General features: G+C 48.3%; 2 protein-coding genes across 3 annotated transcripts in view; both read left to right on the top strand.

The window, feature by feature from the left end:
- The window catches only part of LOC130391947 (regulation of nuclear pre-mRNA domain-containing protein 2-like), a 30710-nt gene extending 27648 nt beyond the window's left edge, over positions 1 to 3062 (top strand). Inside the window, exons 9-11 of one of the 2 annotated variants that reach the window (XR_008896954.1) lie at positions 288 to 455; positions 568 to 2731; positions 2931 to 3062. Coding sequence is in view for 1 of the 2 variants with exons in the window: in XM_056602313.1 (XP_056458288.1) it covers positions 288 to 455; positions 568 to 2654 (2255 nt within the window). In the remaining variant the exon portion in view is untranslated. Of the gene's footprint in view, positions 1 to 287; positions 456 to 567 lie in introns of both variants that reach the window. The other variant, XM_056602313.1, reaches the window with a different exon arrangement.
- Positions 3063 to 6371: 3309 nt separating this feature from the next.
- Positions 6372 to 15335, top strand: tars2 (threonyl-tRNA synthetase 2, mitochondrial). Its single transcript, XM_056602324.1, has 18 exons — positions 6372 to 6572; positions 7026 to 7198; positions 7286 to 7400; positions 7536 to 7657; positions 7951 to 8059; positions 9018 to 9082; positions 9195 to 9273; positions 9979 to 10125; positions 11422 to 11520; positions 11812 to 11981; positions 12188 to 12350; positions 12837 to 12974; positions 13304 to 13381; positions 13881 to 13981; positions 14400 to 14501; positions 14606 to 14678; positions 14829 to 14943; positions 15106 to 15335. The coding sequence occupies exons 1-18, from the start codon at positions 6471 to 6473 to the stop codon at positions 15246 to 15248; spliced, it is 2094 nt and encodes a 697-aa protein (XP_056458299.1). The 5' UTR covers positions 6372 to 6470; the 3' UTR covers positions 15249 to 15335.
- The last annotated feature ends 1248 nt before the right edge of the window (positions 15336 to 16583 follow it).

Here is a 16583-nt window from a genome sequence, read left to right as displayed (position 1 = left end):
TTTCCCTTCAGTTACAGACTGTTCTTTATGTTGATGTATTAAACGTAGCTGGCGTTCAATGACTATACATATACACATGAGAAGCATCCAGACTTGTAGGCCACATTTGTTTTCTTTCAATCAGTAGGCCATGTCAAAATAGCTGATTGATTGAAGCAGGTAAGAAACACAATATGAAGCGCCATGATTAAAGTGAGCATGCATTTAGGGAACATTTGATGTTTACGATATTCAACAATGTTAATCTTAACTTAAGGCCAGTGTTTATGTCCCCCTCTTCCTATCAGCAGCAAGCCCCTCATCTCGGCCCTCTCCTGGCACACCCACTACGCCTTCGGGCCAATCAACAGCCTCCAAAGCTGCCCCGCCAAGTCCCGCCCTGGCCAGCATCCTGTCTCGTGTTGACATCACTCCCGAGGGCATACTCAACGCTCTGACGAAGACCAACACCTCTGGTGAGCAGCACACAGGTCCCCTTGTTTTATACCAGATTGAAAACAGTTGTAAGCAATGCTAATTTTCCTATTTGTCTCCTACATCCCCCACCCAATTTCTTTCTTTTCCCAGGGTTGTCTTCGCTGCTGCAAAATGTTAAAAATTCCAACCGTACTTCCCCAGAATCCTCAGCCTCAAAGACCCCCGTCACGCCGACCACCCCTAAAAACAAGCCCTCCCCGGGCAACAGCCTCAAACGGGACACCCCGGGCTTAACCAGAGATTGGGAGAAAGGGACGGAGTTGTCCCCTCCTCCCCCACCGCCCCCTCCCTCTCGCCCCGCTGCTCCCTCCGTCGCTGCCCCCAGCCTAGAGTCCAAGATCAACAGCTTCCTGCAGGGCAACCCGGGCTTCAGTCTGGGGCTGGGCGACTCGAGTCCTCTAGGGGGCGACTGGGTGGAAGGCACCCCGGTGAGGGACGAGGCTGCGGGCACCCCCACTCAGGACGAGATCATGGACACGCCCGCGTCGGACTCCCTGGGCTCGTCCGCGGGTCACAACCTCTCCCCCACCGCCTACCGCAGTGACCCCTGGGACGCCGTCATCACCCCCACGTCCAACAGCAAAAACGAAGACTACCTGGCCTCCTCTTCCCGCTACGGCCCCGGGCGGAAGACCTCCAAACATAAGGAAGAGGAGGGCACGAGGAAGCAGGCCCCCTCCTCCTCCGCCCTGGTAGAGGCGCTGAAGATCAAGGAGGATGCACTGAGCACCCAGCTGAAGGCCCTGAGGAACGCCAGGCCCGTGCTCGATAGACGGCCCCCATCTGGCTCTCGCAAGGCCGGCCCCGACGACGGGGCCCGGGGAGGGAAAAGAGACGGCAAGGGGAAAGGACGTGAGGGCTTTTCCCCGGGGAGGGAGGGGAAGGATCGTCCCTTCCACCGCATCGAGACACTGGTGTCGCCCTGCACAGAGGCAGCGGCCGCCCCTGCTCTGGGTTACCCCAACGCAGCGCTCACAGGGGAGCGCATCCAGACCGTAGAAAGCATCCGCGTGATCGGCCGGGACTCGAGGCACGGGGGCGGGCCGCCTGGCCGGCAGGGGCCCGCCATGTGGTATGAAGAGGAGGAGTACATGGATGCCCAGCCCCCCTCTCCCCGTTCTGGACCCCCGGGACCTACTACCTGCAATATGGGCCAGTCGGGCTCCGAGGACAGGGCGCCCCCGATGCCACCGCAACATCCGCATCCGCCACCGTCCCCTCACCACCTCCCACAGCACCATCATCCTCCTCTCCCCCACCCTCACCACCCTCCTCCCCAGAACCAGTTCCAAATAGCGTACCACGGGGAAAGCATGCAAGCACCATCCCACCCTCACCCTCACCCCCATCCTCACCCCCACCCTCACCCCCACCCCCACTCCCACCCCCACTCCCAACAGCCTCCTCTCGCTGCCTTCTTCGGTGGTCCTCCCCCACCAATTCCCCGACCCCCTCCCCCTCCCATCCCTCAGCGCCCGCCCCCTCCTCACAGCTTCTCCGGCATCCCCTCTGCGGTAATGGTGGGTGGAGTGCTAGTGCCTGTCGACCGGCCCCTGCCCCCCCCTCACCCTGGTCGCTCTGATGGGCCTGTGCGAGGCGGGACCGGGGTAGGACCTAGAGGGGGCAAAGGGGGAGCTCCACCTCCCCTGATGTCATCGCTACTCGGCGAGGCCCCTAAGATGCCCCGTCCTGGCACGGTTAAAGAGCATTTTGTACCCCGCCATGCACCCCCCCTGCACCGCCCCGGCACGCCCGGGGCTCCCCCGCCCTTACTGGGCAGGGTGAATGAGCCGGCAGGCCGAACTCTCTCCCACTCCCGCTCTCCCACCCCGCCGTCCCCCAACACGCCATCCCCTAGCTCAGAGTCTGCGCCTCCCCGCTCCTCTGCTCCCGGCAAGGGCCTTGCCCTCCTGAAGCCCCCCACTAGCCCGCCGGCACACCCCCGCAGCCAAGGCCCTAACAGCCGCGGCCCGCTCCCCCTGCTGCACTTGCACGGTGCTCGGCCCCCTATCCTCCCTCATCCCATTCCCCAGAGACCCATGCTGCGTGGCCGGGCCCCTGCTCCAAGCCTTCACAAAGACCACCCCGGGGGGTACCGCGGCGGCAAGCGCCCTGGCCCTCCCTATACAGGTCCCTTCCATGCACCCAAGAGACCGTTCCTACCCCCGCGCTACTGACGTGGTCGTCTGCGAGAAGCCGCGGCGCTAGTTGCATCCAACACGGCGTTGGTGTGTTTGTGTATAAAATCATACTGGTATGATCCCAGTTATCTTCACTATACGTATTACTCCTCGCAGTTCTCATCTTTGGTGTAAATAGCTTGTTGATACAAACCAAGTAGCCAACTCAGTCAGCTTGTACGGTGCAGCGCAGTAGAGTCGTATCGCTGCTTATTAGTTCTCTAGTGCAGGGTGTTACCAGCTCCTTAACCTGCCTCCTCCTTCCCCCTTCAGCTACAGGAGATGAGCTTGTGGGCACCTGGGAGAAGGCTCACAAACAGTTGGAGTAGAAAGGAAACCACAGGTGGTTATTCTGTTTTTTAAGTGATTCTCCCTTTCGCCTTGTTTCTGTTTCCTTTCTCTTTCCTCTCCTTGAGAATGGGAGGGAGGTCTGGTCATGGTAGGGGGGACAGTTGGAGGCGTACTGATTGATGTACAGGATAATGATTTACAAGTACTTCTAAAATAGTTTTAATTTCATAGAGTCTGGTTGTTTCCTAAAAATAGTTATTTTTTCAGAGTAGTGAGATGTACAAAGACGGGCCGATTTTGACTCGTACTATTTCGATTTCCGTGGTTGACCCCCTAATGGCATCCATCTTTTTGTGTAAATAATGTTTCTCTTCCTGCGGAATCTTCCACAGCTCCTGTGTGTACGCCAGAGCGTTTTAATTGACAAGTCATTTACTTTCAAGCTTTTCTTTCATTGGAGGCAATGATGGTCTTCCCTCCGTTCTGCTGTTAAAACAAGTGGAGGCCTTGAGTGAGCTTTAGTCCAAGAAGAACTTCACGACTGTCACACACACACACACACACACAAACAGCTGTGTCTTCTCAAGACCACAAGGGGAGTGCCGATTACTTTGAAGTGTGTGTTGGTGTGCGGGTGCTTGTGTGTCGGTATGCATGTGTGTGCGTTTACTGTTAGAATGGTTGTCATTGCGGTGAGAGGGGTCCGTTTAAAAAACACTCCTGCCAGTTCTACATGTACTGACTGATAACAATAAAATCCAGAGTTTCAATTAAACTGGGGGGGAGGTACTTTATTTGGTCAGTGGATCTGTTTAATGCGCGGTTTAAAGACATTTTAATTTTCAAAGTTTCGATGGTGATTTATTTTGTTTGTCTGATAATTAAGTTTTGATGATTTTTTATTCTATGTAATGAACCATGTCATAGAACTACAATTTATGAGAGGGCTTGTTTCTAAATGCTTCCTTTTTTTTTTTTTTTTACTTTTTATTACCCCAGTAAAGTACGCCCAGGTACACTTTCATCCTTCTTTGAAGCGAAAAAAATAAATTAGAATTACTAAAGGTCTAAGTTCATTGTTTGCTATCCCCTGACCTAAAGTAACCATCCTGAATATACACTGAGTATCCATTCACTGTGGTACACCAAGGTACTTTATTAATGTATCTTACATTGTTTCTTGGCGGTTCATTAGGTACCTGTATGTACCTAATTAATTGGCATCTCTATAAATCATAATGCTGCTACACACAGTATCACACACATAGACGCATACAAACACATCGTTTAAGTGGAATATAAATCAAGGAAAAAAATGATGCTCGCATCAAAATGAAGCAGCAAACATTACGAGATGGGCCAATGCTGTCATTGTAAAATGTAAGGATAAAAGATGGAGGCAGTGTTTAGGATGTTTTTTTTTTTTCTTCCTTTCTGTAACCTCTTCCGATTGATAGAAGAGCGCAGTCGACCGCGTGATTTACCTTGATGTATACATGAACGTGTACTCTTTCTTGTTCGTTTTTTTGCTCTTAATTTTGTTCCCGTTCACAGGAGGAGTAACCCAAGGAATCTGTAAATAACCATGCTGATGCGTGTATTTCTCTGCTTAAAACATTACCAGAGTTTGAAAATGCTTTTGATGTAAGAAAAGCTAATTGTGTGTGTGTGTTTTGGGGATGGTCCATGTTCTGAAGAGTTGAATTGCTGTTGCTATAACCTCATCAATGATGCTTTATCAATGGCTTATCAGAGTCCAATCCTTTCAGGTGTGGTTTCTTCTTTGGTTGTCCAGAACCAGCACACATTATGCAGTTGTAGAGAGAGTATGAACACCTTAAGGGCATTTTGATCTTCGCAGAATCCTTTCTCTACCTTGCAAGCTAGGTCATGCCTTTCATTGATATTTTAACACAACTACCATGATAATTGTTCCTTTTTTTAAATATTGCTTAAATTACAACACCACTTTAGTAACTTCAATGTTTTTTTTTTTTTTTTTTTGCATGCTTCACATTTGCACAACACCTTTTGCAAATCTTTCTGCAGAAGACTGGTTTTAAATCTATTTACTGAAATATCTGTAGTACACTCGGTACTTGTTTGTTTGTCTGAGACATGGTTTATTTAATTAGGTAATCGGTTAGCTACAACTCGCCTAAAATGAAAGATTACTGTTGCACAAGGCAACAGTAATGTGCTCCACTATGCTCCACTGTCGAGCATAGTTCAAATTGTGTTTTGATTATTTCATTACCAAACTGCATGCAGGCCACCTTTCAATTAGCCTAACATTTTGACAATTAGTTTTATTTAAGAAAAATTCTAATCGGCCTCTTTATATGTGGGTGATTGGTAAAAAAATAAGAAATTCGTTTTTAGTACTAAATCCCATTGTGTTAATATGCACTTTTCAAAAATAGTTGCAGCTGTTGCCTCCTTTAAACATTTAAGACACTTGATGAATCTAAAGTTAAATAGTCTTATCTTAAATAGACATAATTTTTTTTTTCTGGAGGGCCTTGATATATTTGGTGTGATATTGGTCAGGAGTTGTAGGAATAAACTAAATGCTAGCATAATACCGGTAGACACAGGTATTATACTTCGTGGCTTAGTGTACCGTGTACCCCACTTACCAATAGGCCTCATCAGATGCCATGCTATGTTTTCTTAGGGTTATAGCGCCCCCTACTGGTTTCTCAGTTCAACTGCCCCATTTGTATCAAATGTAATCGTTTGATCAAATCCCGTATGTAGAGCATGTGTTGGCCAAATAAAATCATCTAGCCATGCAAAAAATAAAGTCTACCATATATTATTTGGAGAGGCAGCAATTGAGCTTTCCTCATTATAGAACATTGTTGAATAATATGTACCCCGATGTATATGTCTACTAATTTGCGTCAGATCCCGTCATGTTTATTACATTGGAAGTAAATTGATGTTCTATGCTATTCGTGTAGTTGGCTCTCACTAAATCTAAAGCTATTGCTGCAAATTGCATAGTAAGTTAAATTATTTTTGCGTGGGCAGAATTTATTATAGGCCTTGCATTGTTGCATCGGGTTGCGCATCAAGCCTGACGAATGACTCATTTTAAGCTTTTTGGTTGCCCTTCGTAAAGATTTAGTAGATTTCCATCATATGATGCAGAAGTGATAGTTTTATAGCGGAACGAATGTTGTGTTAGTCCGTCTTTCATCTCTTCAAACTGCAAAGACTCGGCCTAATGTGCTTTTTAATCAATATTATATTTAACCTGAGAAGCCCCCAAAATTGTAGGTGAGAACGTCCGTCTGGCCCCGGGGCACGAGCATCTTCCAAGACCTCTGTGTTTGCTATTCGTTTACGCGCTTAGACATGCTCGTGAACGTGCACGCACTCAACGTTTTACTTGTGCGCGCGCTTCCTCTGTGGCCAATCAAGTTCATCGTGTGTGTCGCTCACTCTTCCGGTGTTATGGCCGCTTGCAGTAGAGGAGACCGTGGTGTAACATGTTACAGTAGAGACTACCGGTGAATGCTGTGTTTCAGAATGGGGGTGTCACTGCTCTTAAGTCGATCTCTGAGTCTTTGTCGGTCATCTTTACGCACATTTGGCCCGCATAGGCGCTACAACAAGGTGTGCAAGCATGCTCTGGCGGCGAGTGTTGTACAATAGCTAATGCTAGCAGTGGATGGTATCATGGATGTGTTGGGTACAGGGATGAGGCTTTACAAATAAAAGTTATTTACTGTAGCGCTTGCGATAAGTTATCAAAAAGCCAACTTTCAAATTTATTTCAATTTCTGGGTATTTTGCTTAGTTACTTTTGTTATGCTGTTTTTTGTTTTTATTATTGTTCATTTGTATTTGGGTTCAGAAAATGCAGGTGTGTGTGTGATTTCAGGGTGTATCATACATATACATTTTAATATGCTTACACCTTACTACCGACCTACCTCCATAATTGATCCTTCCTTTCTTTTTCGGATTTGTCTGTAAAATATATGTCCAGTAGTGAGGTACCTTGAATTGTATTGACTCACACTTCTTTCCCACGCCCTGCCCCTTCTGTGCATTCTCCCTCTGCAGGCGTCCGATGCTCTGTCTGAGCGACTGCGGGTGTTTGAGTCCTTCAGGGATGTGCACAATAGGCGGAAAGAGGTGGCCTCAGACGGGCTCATCACTGTCAGTCTAGCTGATGGCAGGACCCTAGAAGGAAGAGCTGGGGTGACCACGCCCCTTTTAGTGTCTCAAAGGGCCCGGTAAGGTGTGAAAACAATGGTCTCGCCACAATTGTCTTTCTGGTGATTGTTTCTTCATCGTTTGTCATGTATGTGTTCCCCCTGTAGTGTGAAAGGACCTCTGGTGAGCAAGGTGAACGGTGTGCTGTGGGAACTTCTGCGCCCCCTAGAGGACGACTGTCAGCTGGAGCTTCTGGGATTTGACACCATAGAGGGCAAAAAGGCATCGTTATTAAACATTAATATTTTATTTTCTTTGTGTGATATTCCTGTTTCTCCAATCTCATGAAACGTCAATTCCTTTATTTTGTTTTTGTTAATGCCTTAACTTTTGTAAATGTTGCTTCTGTTTTGATAGACTGCATGGAGGACAGCAGTGTGTGTTCTGTGCGGGGTGCTTGAGGGGGCATTTGGGGCGGAGCTTTGCAGAGAAGGAGTGTCTGACTCTGGGCTCTACTGCGATCACCTGCTGGACACAGGGTAAGGCTGTTTATGCACAATATGGTATTTAGCAGGTGTTAATGCATTTCGTTTTTTAAATTTCACTTAGTGAATGAGCACATTACTGGAATGTTTTTGTACTGCTGCTCTGAGACCACAAGAAGGTAGACAAAGGCTTTACTGGGGACTCGACCTCTGCTTGATCTCTTAACCCTCAACCCCCTCCACCCTCAAAGCGGTCCGTAACGTGTTTTTTTTCCATTCAGAGGACTCTTCTTGAGGTCCTTGACCTTTGACCTTGTTGTTGTCTCCTAACTTGCCGGCTGCCTCAGAAGCCTATCTCTGAGGGATGTGGAAGAGAGGTGCAAGGAGGCGGCCCGCGGCAAGCTGCCCCTGTCCACGCTGCAGCTGAACACACGCGCCGTCGAGCAGCTCTTCCAGGTCAGAACTCAAGTGTGTGTGTGAATCGCGCTCTATTAGGAACATATACCAAAAACATGCGCAAATCTGTGTTTGCCACCGTTTTCCTTCAGCCTTTCCTTGCAAGAAATTAAGTAATTTAGTAATGTTTTCCAGTCATAACATAATTTTAGGGCGCATAACACGTCGGTTCTTTGACGTTTCTTGTATTTCCACAACGAGACTGTAGTTGGGGTTATCTCAGCCATGGTTGAGAAGGAATTGGGGGGGAAAGGAACTTTGGCTTTGACTCCCTGAAGTACATGAACTGCGACATGCTGCCTGCCGCCGGTTGCCGCGAGGCACCACCGCCGCAAAGTACCACTGCCCGGCAGCGGGCAGCGCGCGGTTCAGTCTACTTCAGATTGATGTGGAAGAACCAGAGACGTCGGAGAACCCGACAAAGTCGTTTGTGATTCATAACATCGTCTGGAGGCGCACACAGCTTTTGGACGTGATAATATGTATTATAGATATCTATGTATTATATGATATCATTTAGATATATAGCTCCAGGACTGTAACGCAAGTGTTGTACACTTCCTTGTTATTTGGATAACCGTTCTGCTGTTGGTGTTATGGCGCATAACACGTCAGACTCTCGTCTCTGGTATTTCCACAATGAGACTCGTAGTGGGGGTTATCATAGCCCATACCCCTGTTAATTCATCACAATTAATTGTCAGTCGCTGTATGAACTGCTTCTCAGTGAATCCCCTTCCTTGCCAGCCTTGACAGTGATTTTTCCCCGGCACCATGCCTGTTGCAGCTTGTAAATGAGTGGTTACACGTATTGTATACTTTTTGATAATTGCCATTGGCAGTGGGGTTGCGCACTGTCTAAGAATGCTTCCTGTCAAAGGTGTGCCTTTGCTACTGCTGAGCACTGTACTGATGGGTTGGTCCTTTGTGTGCTTTTGTTTGTGCTGCTTTTTAATAGGACAGCAAGCTGAGACTGCAGCTTATGGAGGAGCACATGGATGGGCAGACTCTGACTGTTTACAGGTTATCTCTCTCTGTCTTTCTGTCTGTCTGTGTTTCTCTTTATATATATATTTTTTATAGTATCTGTTGAACTCCACCTAACGGAGCTAAAAGGTCTTCTCCTTCCCTCCAGGTGTGGGGACAGCCTGGGCCTGTGTGATGGGCCTCTACTGCCCAACACGGGCGTCCTCAAGGTTTTCAAGATGCTCCAGGTGTGTTTCTACCGTGGTTAAAGTTCCAAACCATTCCATGAGCGATATATTTAGATGTAAGGGTCAAGTGTGCTTAACCCTAAATTCATGGGCTACTTGTGAACTTCAACATGCGGGCCGGTGGAATGTTCCACATGCAGCTGATGGAGCCGCAGAGTGGGAGGGTAACTGGGTCACCGTAGCATGTTGGCTGGAAACGGCCACAGGATGTTTGTCAGAGGCCTGCTTCCTGTTGGAGGCTGTAGCAAACACCTTCGCTTGGGCTCGCTGCTGCGCTTAGTGAGGTAGTTCTTTCCCAGAAGAGAAAGTGGACATTTCTGTATGTCTCTATCAACCTTCCCCTCCTCTTGTGTTTGTTAACTCTACCAAGGATGTTGTTACTTCCTCAACCCCCCCATCCAAGCCTCCCCATGTAGTCTGTCTTGTTTACAACAAACATGTTAAGGAAATGTTCCCTAGGAACTCCTCTAAGACTTTGGCCTTGTTTACAAAGTGTCATCATAAGCTACTATTAATTCTTGGAATACCAAATAGATCCAGTTAGAGATTAAGCTCAGGGATAACTGAACAAGATATGTCAATTTTGCGTCAATCTAAAAAAAAGGTATTGTCCGTGCAACACCAGGTGGAGTTTCACGGTTTGCCTGAAGGAAAATATTGCATAACTAATCCAATTGTTTGTCTCTTCACGTCTTGCACATGCAGGTGTCCCCTGTAACGTTGGCCAATCAGACGCAGAGTTCCGGTGTGATGCGTCTCCTGGGCGTGGCGTTCCCCGGGGAGAAGGAGCGGGAGGCGTGGGAGCGGGAGCAGGAGGAGTCCCGCAAGAGAGACCACCGACGCATCGGTAAGGTAAGAGGAGGAGCCCCTAACCCTCTGGCGGATACTGGACTCAGGCCCACTCCCATTTCTACCCCTTACCCCTTCAAAACAAGGGGGAGGGGGAAGGGAAAGGGGTAGAAATGGGAGTGGGCCTCATTCACAGTTCATTAGAAGGGTGTGTATTCTGGTGATCTGGGTGTGATTCCCAGCTGAAAAGTTCTGGGTTTGATCCCCGCTGTATGTCGTCCCTACCTCTGTAGGGACATATCTAAAAGTGTTAAGTGAGTAAACACTGGTAACAGAGTAATAGGGGTTTACTTCAATCTGTTTGGTAAGTGAGTAAATACTAGTAATAAGGGTTTACCTTTATGTGTTGGGTAAGTGAGTAAATACTAGTAATAAGGGTTTACCTTTATGTGTTGGGTAAGTGAGTAAATACTAGGGGTGGGTATTGCCAAAGAAGTCACGATTCGATTCGTATCACGATTCACATGCCACGATGCGATTCTATCACGATGCATCGCGATACTTGAATTATTGCGATGCATTGCGAATTTTCCCTGAACACTGTTAAAAAAAAATTAAGCCATTACCAGTGGCTGACTGGCTGTGTATGATCTGGATAGTGTGTTCAATTGATAACTCAAAGCAACTCAATTCATACGTAGCTGTATTTATTGAAACGACTATTACTGGATACACTGACAAGAAGTGCTAAGGATCTATAAAACTTAAAATAACTAAATAAGGATAATCAGTGCCGTTTACATGGCCTCAGTGGTCCTTTAAACCAATGAAATGAAAACATTCAAACATTTCCCCTTTTGGAAGTAGCTGCCATTATAACAACAATATCATTTCATCAACATAAGAGGACAAACTGATGCCAAAAAAAGTGAATAGGCTTTATAAAAATATATATAATTATTCATTTTTTTAAATTAATAATCGATTCTTGGCGTCAACAATCGATGCAGTAGATCGTGAAAATTAGAATCGCGATGCATCGTCATGACGATTATTTGGCACACCCCTAGTAAATACTAGTAATAAGGGTTTACTTTGATGTCTTTGGTAAGTGAGTAAATACTAGTAATAAGGGTTTACTTTGATGTCTTTGGTAAGTGAGTAAATACTAGTAATAAGGGTTTACTTTGATGTCTTTGGTAAGTGAGTAAATACTAGTAATAAGGGTTTGCTTTGATGTCTTTGGTAAGTGAGTAAATACTGGTAACGGAGTAATAGGGGTTTACTTTAATGTGTTTGGTAAGTGAGTAAACACTGTTAACAGTGTAATTGGGGTCTACTTTAATGTGTTCTCTTCAGGACCAGGAGCTTTTCTTCTTTAATGATGTCAGTCCAGGCAGCTGTTTCTTCCTGCCCAAGGGAGCTCACATCTACAACACTCTGACCGACTTCATAAAGGTACACACACTACCCTATGTGTTTTCACTCCAGCATGTGGCATTGGGAATTTCCCCCAAAAGTAGGACGGAAGTTTGTGGTTTACACTAGTGTCCCGGGAGCGAAGCTGTCAAAGTAATTACAACATCACACATAAATATGTGCAGTCTGCTTGCTTGTGCACCAGCACATGTAAACATGGCGTTTAGCCAGGTTATAGCGCTGCTTAACCTGGTCCTGTCCTAGGACTGTCTGACCTTTAGCCATCCCAACACCTTCCCTGACAACTGACCACTCTCCACACTTACCTAGAGCGAGTACCGTAAGCGGGGCTTCCACGAGGTCGTGACCCCCACCCTGTACAGCACTGCATTGTGGGAGCGCTCGGGCCACTGGGAGCACTACAGCGAGAACATGTTCACCGTGGTGTCGGAGGGCACGCAGACCTACGCCCTGAAGCCCATGAACTGCCCCGCACACTGGTGAATAAACGCACGGGTGCACACACAAACGCACGCACACACCCTCGCACACTTTGATGTGGGTATATTTTCTGTGTATGCATTTTCTCTATGTATTATTTATTGTTTGCTTCTCATTTCTCTTCAGTTGTTATTCCCCCCTAACTGCCTGTGGTATTAATGCGGTCCTCCTCTTCCCGTGGTGTCCTCTCTCCCCTTGCCTCCAGTCTGATGTTCGAGCAGCGTGTGCGCTCGTGGCGGGAGCTGCCCCTGCGCTGGGCCGACTTCGGCGCCCTGCACCGCAACGAGCTGTCCGGCGCCCTGGGGGGGCTCACCCGGGTCCGGCGGTTCTGCCAGGACGACGCCCACATCTTCTGCACACCTGAGCAGGTACAGTCGCACAGAAGTAAAAATCCTTCCCCGATTCCCCTCTGCCGTGTGTGTGTGTGTGTGTGTGTGTGTCTCTTAACTCAAACACACGCTGTTTAAAGAATACCCGCCGATCGAGTGGCCTAATGCCATAATGAGACTAAAATACAGAGCATAACCAGGACTTCCATCACTGCCATGTGTAATCCTGGGCCCAAGGCAGCTGGCTGGGGGGAGGGGGAGAGACTCATGACCCTTGATTGCGTTCCTCCAACCTCTCATAAGACTCCCATTGACTCAGCATAAGCGCTCGCATGCCCCCCCTTGACATGCTTACCTCTGAAAGGACGTGACGCAATTACCCAAGCCGTTCCCGGGCCCTGCAGGAAAGAGGACTGCACTGTGTGGAGTTGCATCTGCTCAAACCCCCTGCCTTGTGGTTTGGTACCTTCTCTGTTGTCGCTGGTCGCTAGGGGAAATGTTTATACCCGGGCTTCCTGTCCTTAGCTGGAGGGGGAGATCGTGGCGTGTTTGGAGTTTGTGCGGAGTGTGTACCGGGTGTTTGGGTTCTCCTTCCACTGCCTGCTGTCCACACGGCCCACGCCGTGCCTGGGGGAGCCGCAACTCTGGGACACTGCTGAGCAGGTACACGCACGCGCACACACACACACACGTAGGGGATGACATCCTCAGGAATGTGGGGCTGTGGGAGGGAGGTGAACGGCGGTGTTAGTGTGTATGTATAGTAAACCATGGGTCACATCGGGGTAGAATACCAGTTTACTAATGACACACGACATTGGTGTGGAAGATGGATAGCTCTAGCCTTGTCCTCACTTGAGTTATGGGCTGCTGTTGTGTAACGTATAGATGGATACTCCCTGGTATGGTAGGGAGCACTGAATTCCCAGCCAGGTATTGATCTATGCTTCTGTCCCACGCCTGTGTCTGTCTGTGTCTCTCTACCTGAGCAGCAGCTGCAGAGCAGTCTGCAGCAGTTTGGAGAGCGCTGGGAGCAGAACCCAGGAGACGGAGCCTTCTACGGACCAAAGGTCGGTCCCCTCGCCCCTGCTCCTGCTGATGCTCTGATTAGCCTTGAGCCGCGCTGAGCAGTGTTGTTGTTCTCTGGTGTAATGTGTGGTCGCTGGAGCATTCACGGAATGACCTCTGCACTTTGACCAATATTCAAATAGTTGCAGTCTGGAAACCATGCACTAAGTTGTTTCAAGGGTTCATACCCTAATCGTTTTCTTATCGACTGACACGGACAAACACAATCGACTTGTATTGAAGGACGCTTTGTGGCCATTTCAGCCGAGGTCCTGGTCCCCACACCTCAGGGAGGCTCTGTGGTTCAGCACTGGGGGGGGGGTGGACACGCATACCCTGCTCTAATTAAACACACCGACATTCTTCAACGCCATCTCGCCCTGCTCTGCTGGCGCTACGTCCTCCCGCTTCATTTCAATTTTGAAACGGTTGGACTAAGAAAACAGTCTGATCTGTGTGTGCTTTCTTTGCCCATTTTTGACCCACCCATCCCTCCCTTAGATTGATATCCTGATCAAAGACGCCATTGGCCGACAGCACCAGTGTGCAACCATCCAACTGGACTTCCAGCTGCCAATCCGATTTGATCTTCAGTATGTCGGGTGAGTCCCTCAAACGTGTGTGTGTGTGTGTGTGTGTGTGTCAGTGTGAGTGAAGGGGAATACCCTTGATTTCCCTCCCATATCTCTTGTTAATCTGCATCGCCCGCACCCAAATGTGTTTGGTGGTGAGGAGACGCTGTGTGTTTGTATTTATGTATATTCATGCATGTCTTTGGGCCCGTCTCCGTGCATGTTCTGTTTGAAGTGGAATAATTGCGCTGGGAACAGGCTAAATGCTGCTTGGCTCCAACTCGATTTGGGAAGAGATTAGTTCTCTCCTTGATATGATTCGTGACTCAACACCAGCCGAGTGTGTGTGTGTGTTCCCTGCACTCCCGTTGATCCGATCTCAGCAGAGCTCCAGCCCCGCTCTGTTCTCACCCACCTGCTGCTGCTGTTGTTGTTTTGGCTGGCCCAGGTCAGACGGACAGAGCCACAGGCCCGTGATGGTGCACCGAGCAGTGCTGGGCTCCCTGGAGAGAATGATCGCTATCCTGGCAGAGAACTTTGGAGGGAAATGGTGACAAGACTGCATTATAATTAAAGCTTTTGTCACGCCGCTGATCCTGGGCCAGCTGTATTATTGTAACCCGTCTGCCTGTGTCTGCCTTCCCTCTCTCCCAGGCCGCTGTGGTTGTCTCCGGCGCAGGTCATGGTTATTCCCGTAGGGGGCGGTTGTGAGTCATATGCCCAGCAGGTCAGTCTTTGAATCATGTACAATGCACACAGTCTGAAGGGCTGTTTTTTATCCAGAATATGATGCTAGTGGATGGGCTGGTGCCAGCAGCCCGGACCTGTGTACCACATTTGATTCTCACTTGGGGAACTACTTGTTTTTATTCTTAAGGTGGTTCAGCGATTCCATGAAGCTGGCTTCATGGCCGAGTTGAACGAAGAGCACGGAGCGACCTTAAGCAAGAAAGTCCGCTCAGCCCAGTTGGCCCAGTACAACTACATATTTGGTAAGAAGATGGGCTCTTCATGTAGTGGAGGGAGGGCACGTGCTGCTGCAGTTGTGATTTACTAATATATTCAAACATCATTCAAGGCTAGTCCTGTTCTAGGACTACATGTTGTACTTTAATAAGGAAACAATGTGTGTATGTGTGTGTGTTCGTTCACAGTGGTGGGGGAGAAGGAGTGTGTGAGCGAGTCGGTCAGTGTGAGGACCCGAGCTGGGCAGCAGCTGGGCAGGAGGCCGACGGACGAGGTCCTCTCCGCGCTCACGCTGCTCCGAGACTCGCGCAGCAACCAGGAGGAGTTCTGACACCGCTGGACGTCCCGCCTTCTTCCTCGCTGCGGTCCTCATCATGCTTCCCTTGCTAAATATTTGTAATAAATGTATATTTAATGATCTGACGTTTGGTCTTTACTATTATGTTGTTTCAATTGTCTTTTATCAATTCAGTTAGGATTTGTAAACCCTTGAATCTATGATTGGGTCGTGTGTGTAAATCACAGAAGGCCCACCATATCTTTCAAAAACACGGGAGGGGAGGGGAGGCTCTGGACCGGCTCTGACTAAAATAGGAGCAGAGCAGGGGTGACCGGGTGTGTTTCCTGGTGCGTGTTTAGTGGAAACAGTCATGTCCGGAAGGGGGTCAGAAAGGGACAGTTTTTTTCCATGTTTTTTAATTGAGAGCTGGCAGTGGAATGGATGTGTGTGTGTGTATGGGGGGGGGGGGGTTCTACAGTGTGTGTGTGTGTGTGTGTGTGTGTGTGATGTAGTTGTGGCAGGGGGAATGCAATGCACAGAGGGCTGTTTGGGTGGTGGATGGCTGGAAGGGACAAAAGCAGTGCTGGGTGCTGAGAGGTGGTGAATTATGGTGTTAAGCTCTGTTGGAGCACAGGTCCGGACCTGAGAGTCCAAAAGGTTAAAAGGGGTTCCCTCCCACCATAGCAGGGCCTCTGCTCTCTGTTAGGACACAAAAGCTCAATTTAAGCCATGTTTGGAACACATTAGGAGAGTTTGACCAGCTCGTAGCTCGCTGGTGGTGTGTGCAACGGGCAGATCACATCTGCCGCTGATTCTGACTCGTGTAGCCTGAGGGTCATCACACACACCTAAATGAAATTTATGTTAACACAAAAAATCCTTTTCCTCCATGGGTCGAGAACAGATGTATTAAGTCTGCAGTTCAGCTCTACGTTTATAAGTGTTGTATTGGCTGCTTCTTTTCCAGGCGGACTCATAATGGTGTAGAATTTGGATTCCCCTCTAAACTCTTAATTTACTGTTCACAGTTGGATGCAGATGACGCACACCATTAGGTACCATAAATACTCTGAGAGCCATTACTACTCCGTAGATAACAGTATCAGGTTCTCCTCAACCTGCCCCCCCCCCCTCCTCTCTCCCTGTATCTTCTGTCTTTACTATCTTCCCATTCCACTCAGGCTCACAAAGCAATCCTTCATTCAAAAAGAAAATTATTTTTAGCTAAAGACTAAATAGAGTGGGTGGGTGGGAGCCGAAACAAAGTCCCCTTTACTGTAAAGTTATGAAGTCAGAGACAAAGAGTTGGAATAGCTCTAGATGGCTATCTTCCACCGGCTGAGTACAGCCCTGCCAGAGCGCTGGCCCCCGTCCAAGTCAAGATAC

The sequence above is a fragment of the Gadus chalcogrammus genome, chromosome 11 (genome assembly GCF_026213295.1).
Source record: "Gadus chalcogrammus isolate NIFS_2021 chromosome 11, NIFS_Gcha_1.0, whole genome shotgun sequence".
In the NCBI taxonomy this organism is placed as follows: domain Eukaryota; kingdom Metazoa; phylum Chordata; class Actinopteri; order Gadiformes; family Gadidae; genus Gadus; species Gadus chalcogrammus.
Note: the sequence above shows the minus strand (reverse complement) of the source record. Positions and strands in the feature narration are given on the sequence as shown.

What these genes read in the sequence shown, in the direction of transcription:
- tars2 (XM_056602324.1), top strand. Translation starts at nt 6,471, where the DNA reads ATGCTGTGTTTCAGAATGGGGGTGTCACTGCTCTTAAGTCGATCTCTG. An exon ending in TCTTCTGCACACCTGAGCAG is followed by an intron (nt 12,351 to 12,836) that starts GTACAGTCGCAC and finishes TCCTGTCCTTAG; the next exon opens with CTGGAGGGGGAGATCGTGGC. An exon ending in TTTGATCTTCAGTATGTCGG is followed by an intron (nt 13,982 to 14,399) that starts GTGAGTCCCTCA and finishes TGGCTGGCCCAG; the next exon opens with GTCAGACGGACAGAGCCACA.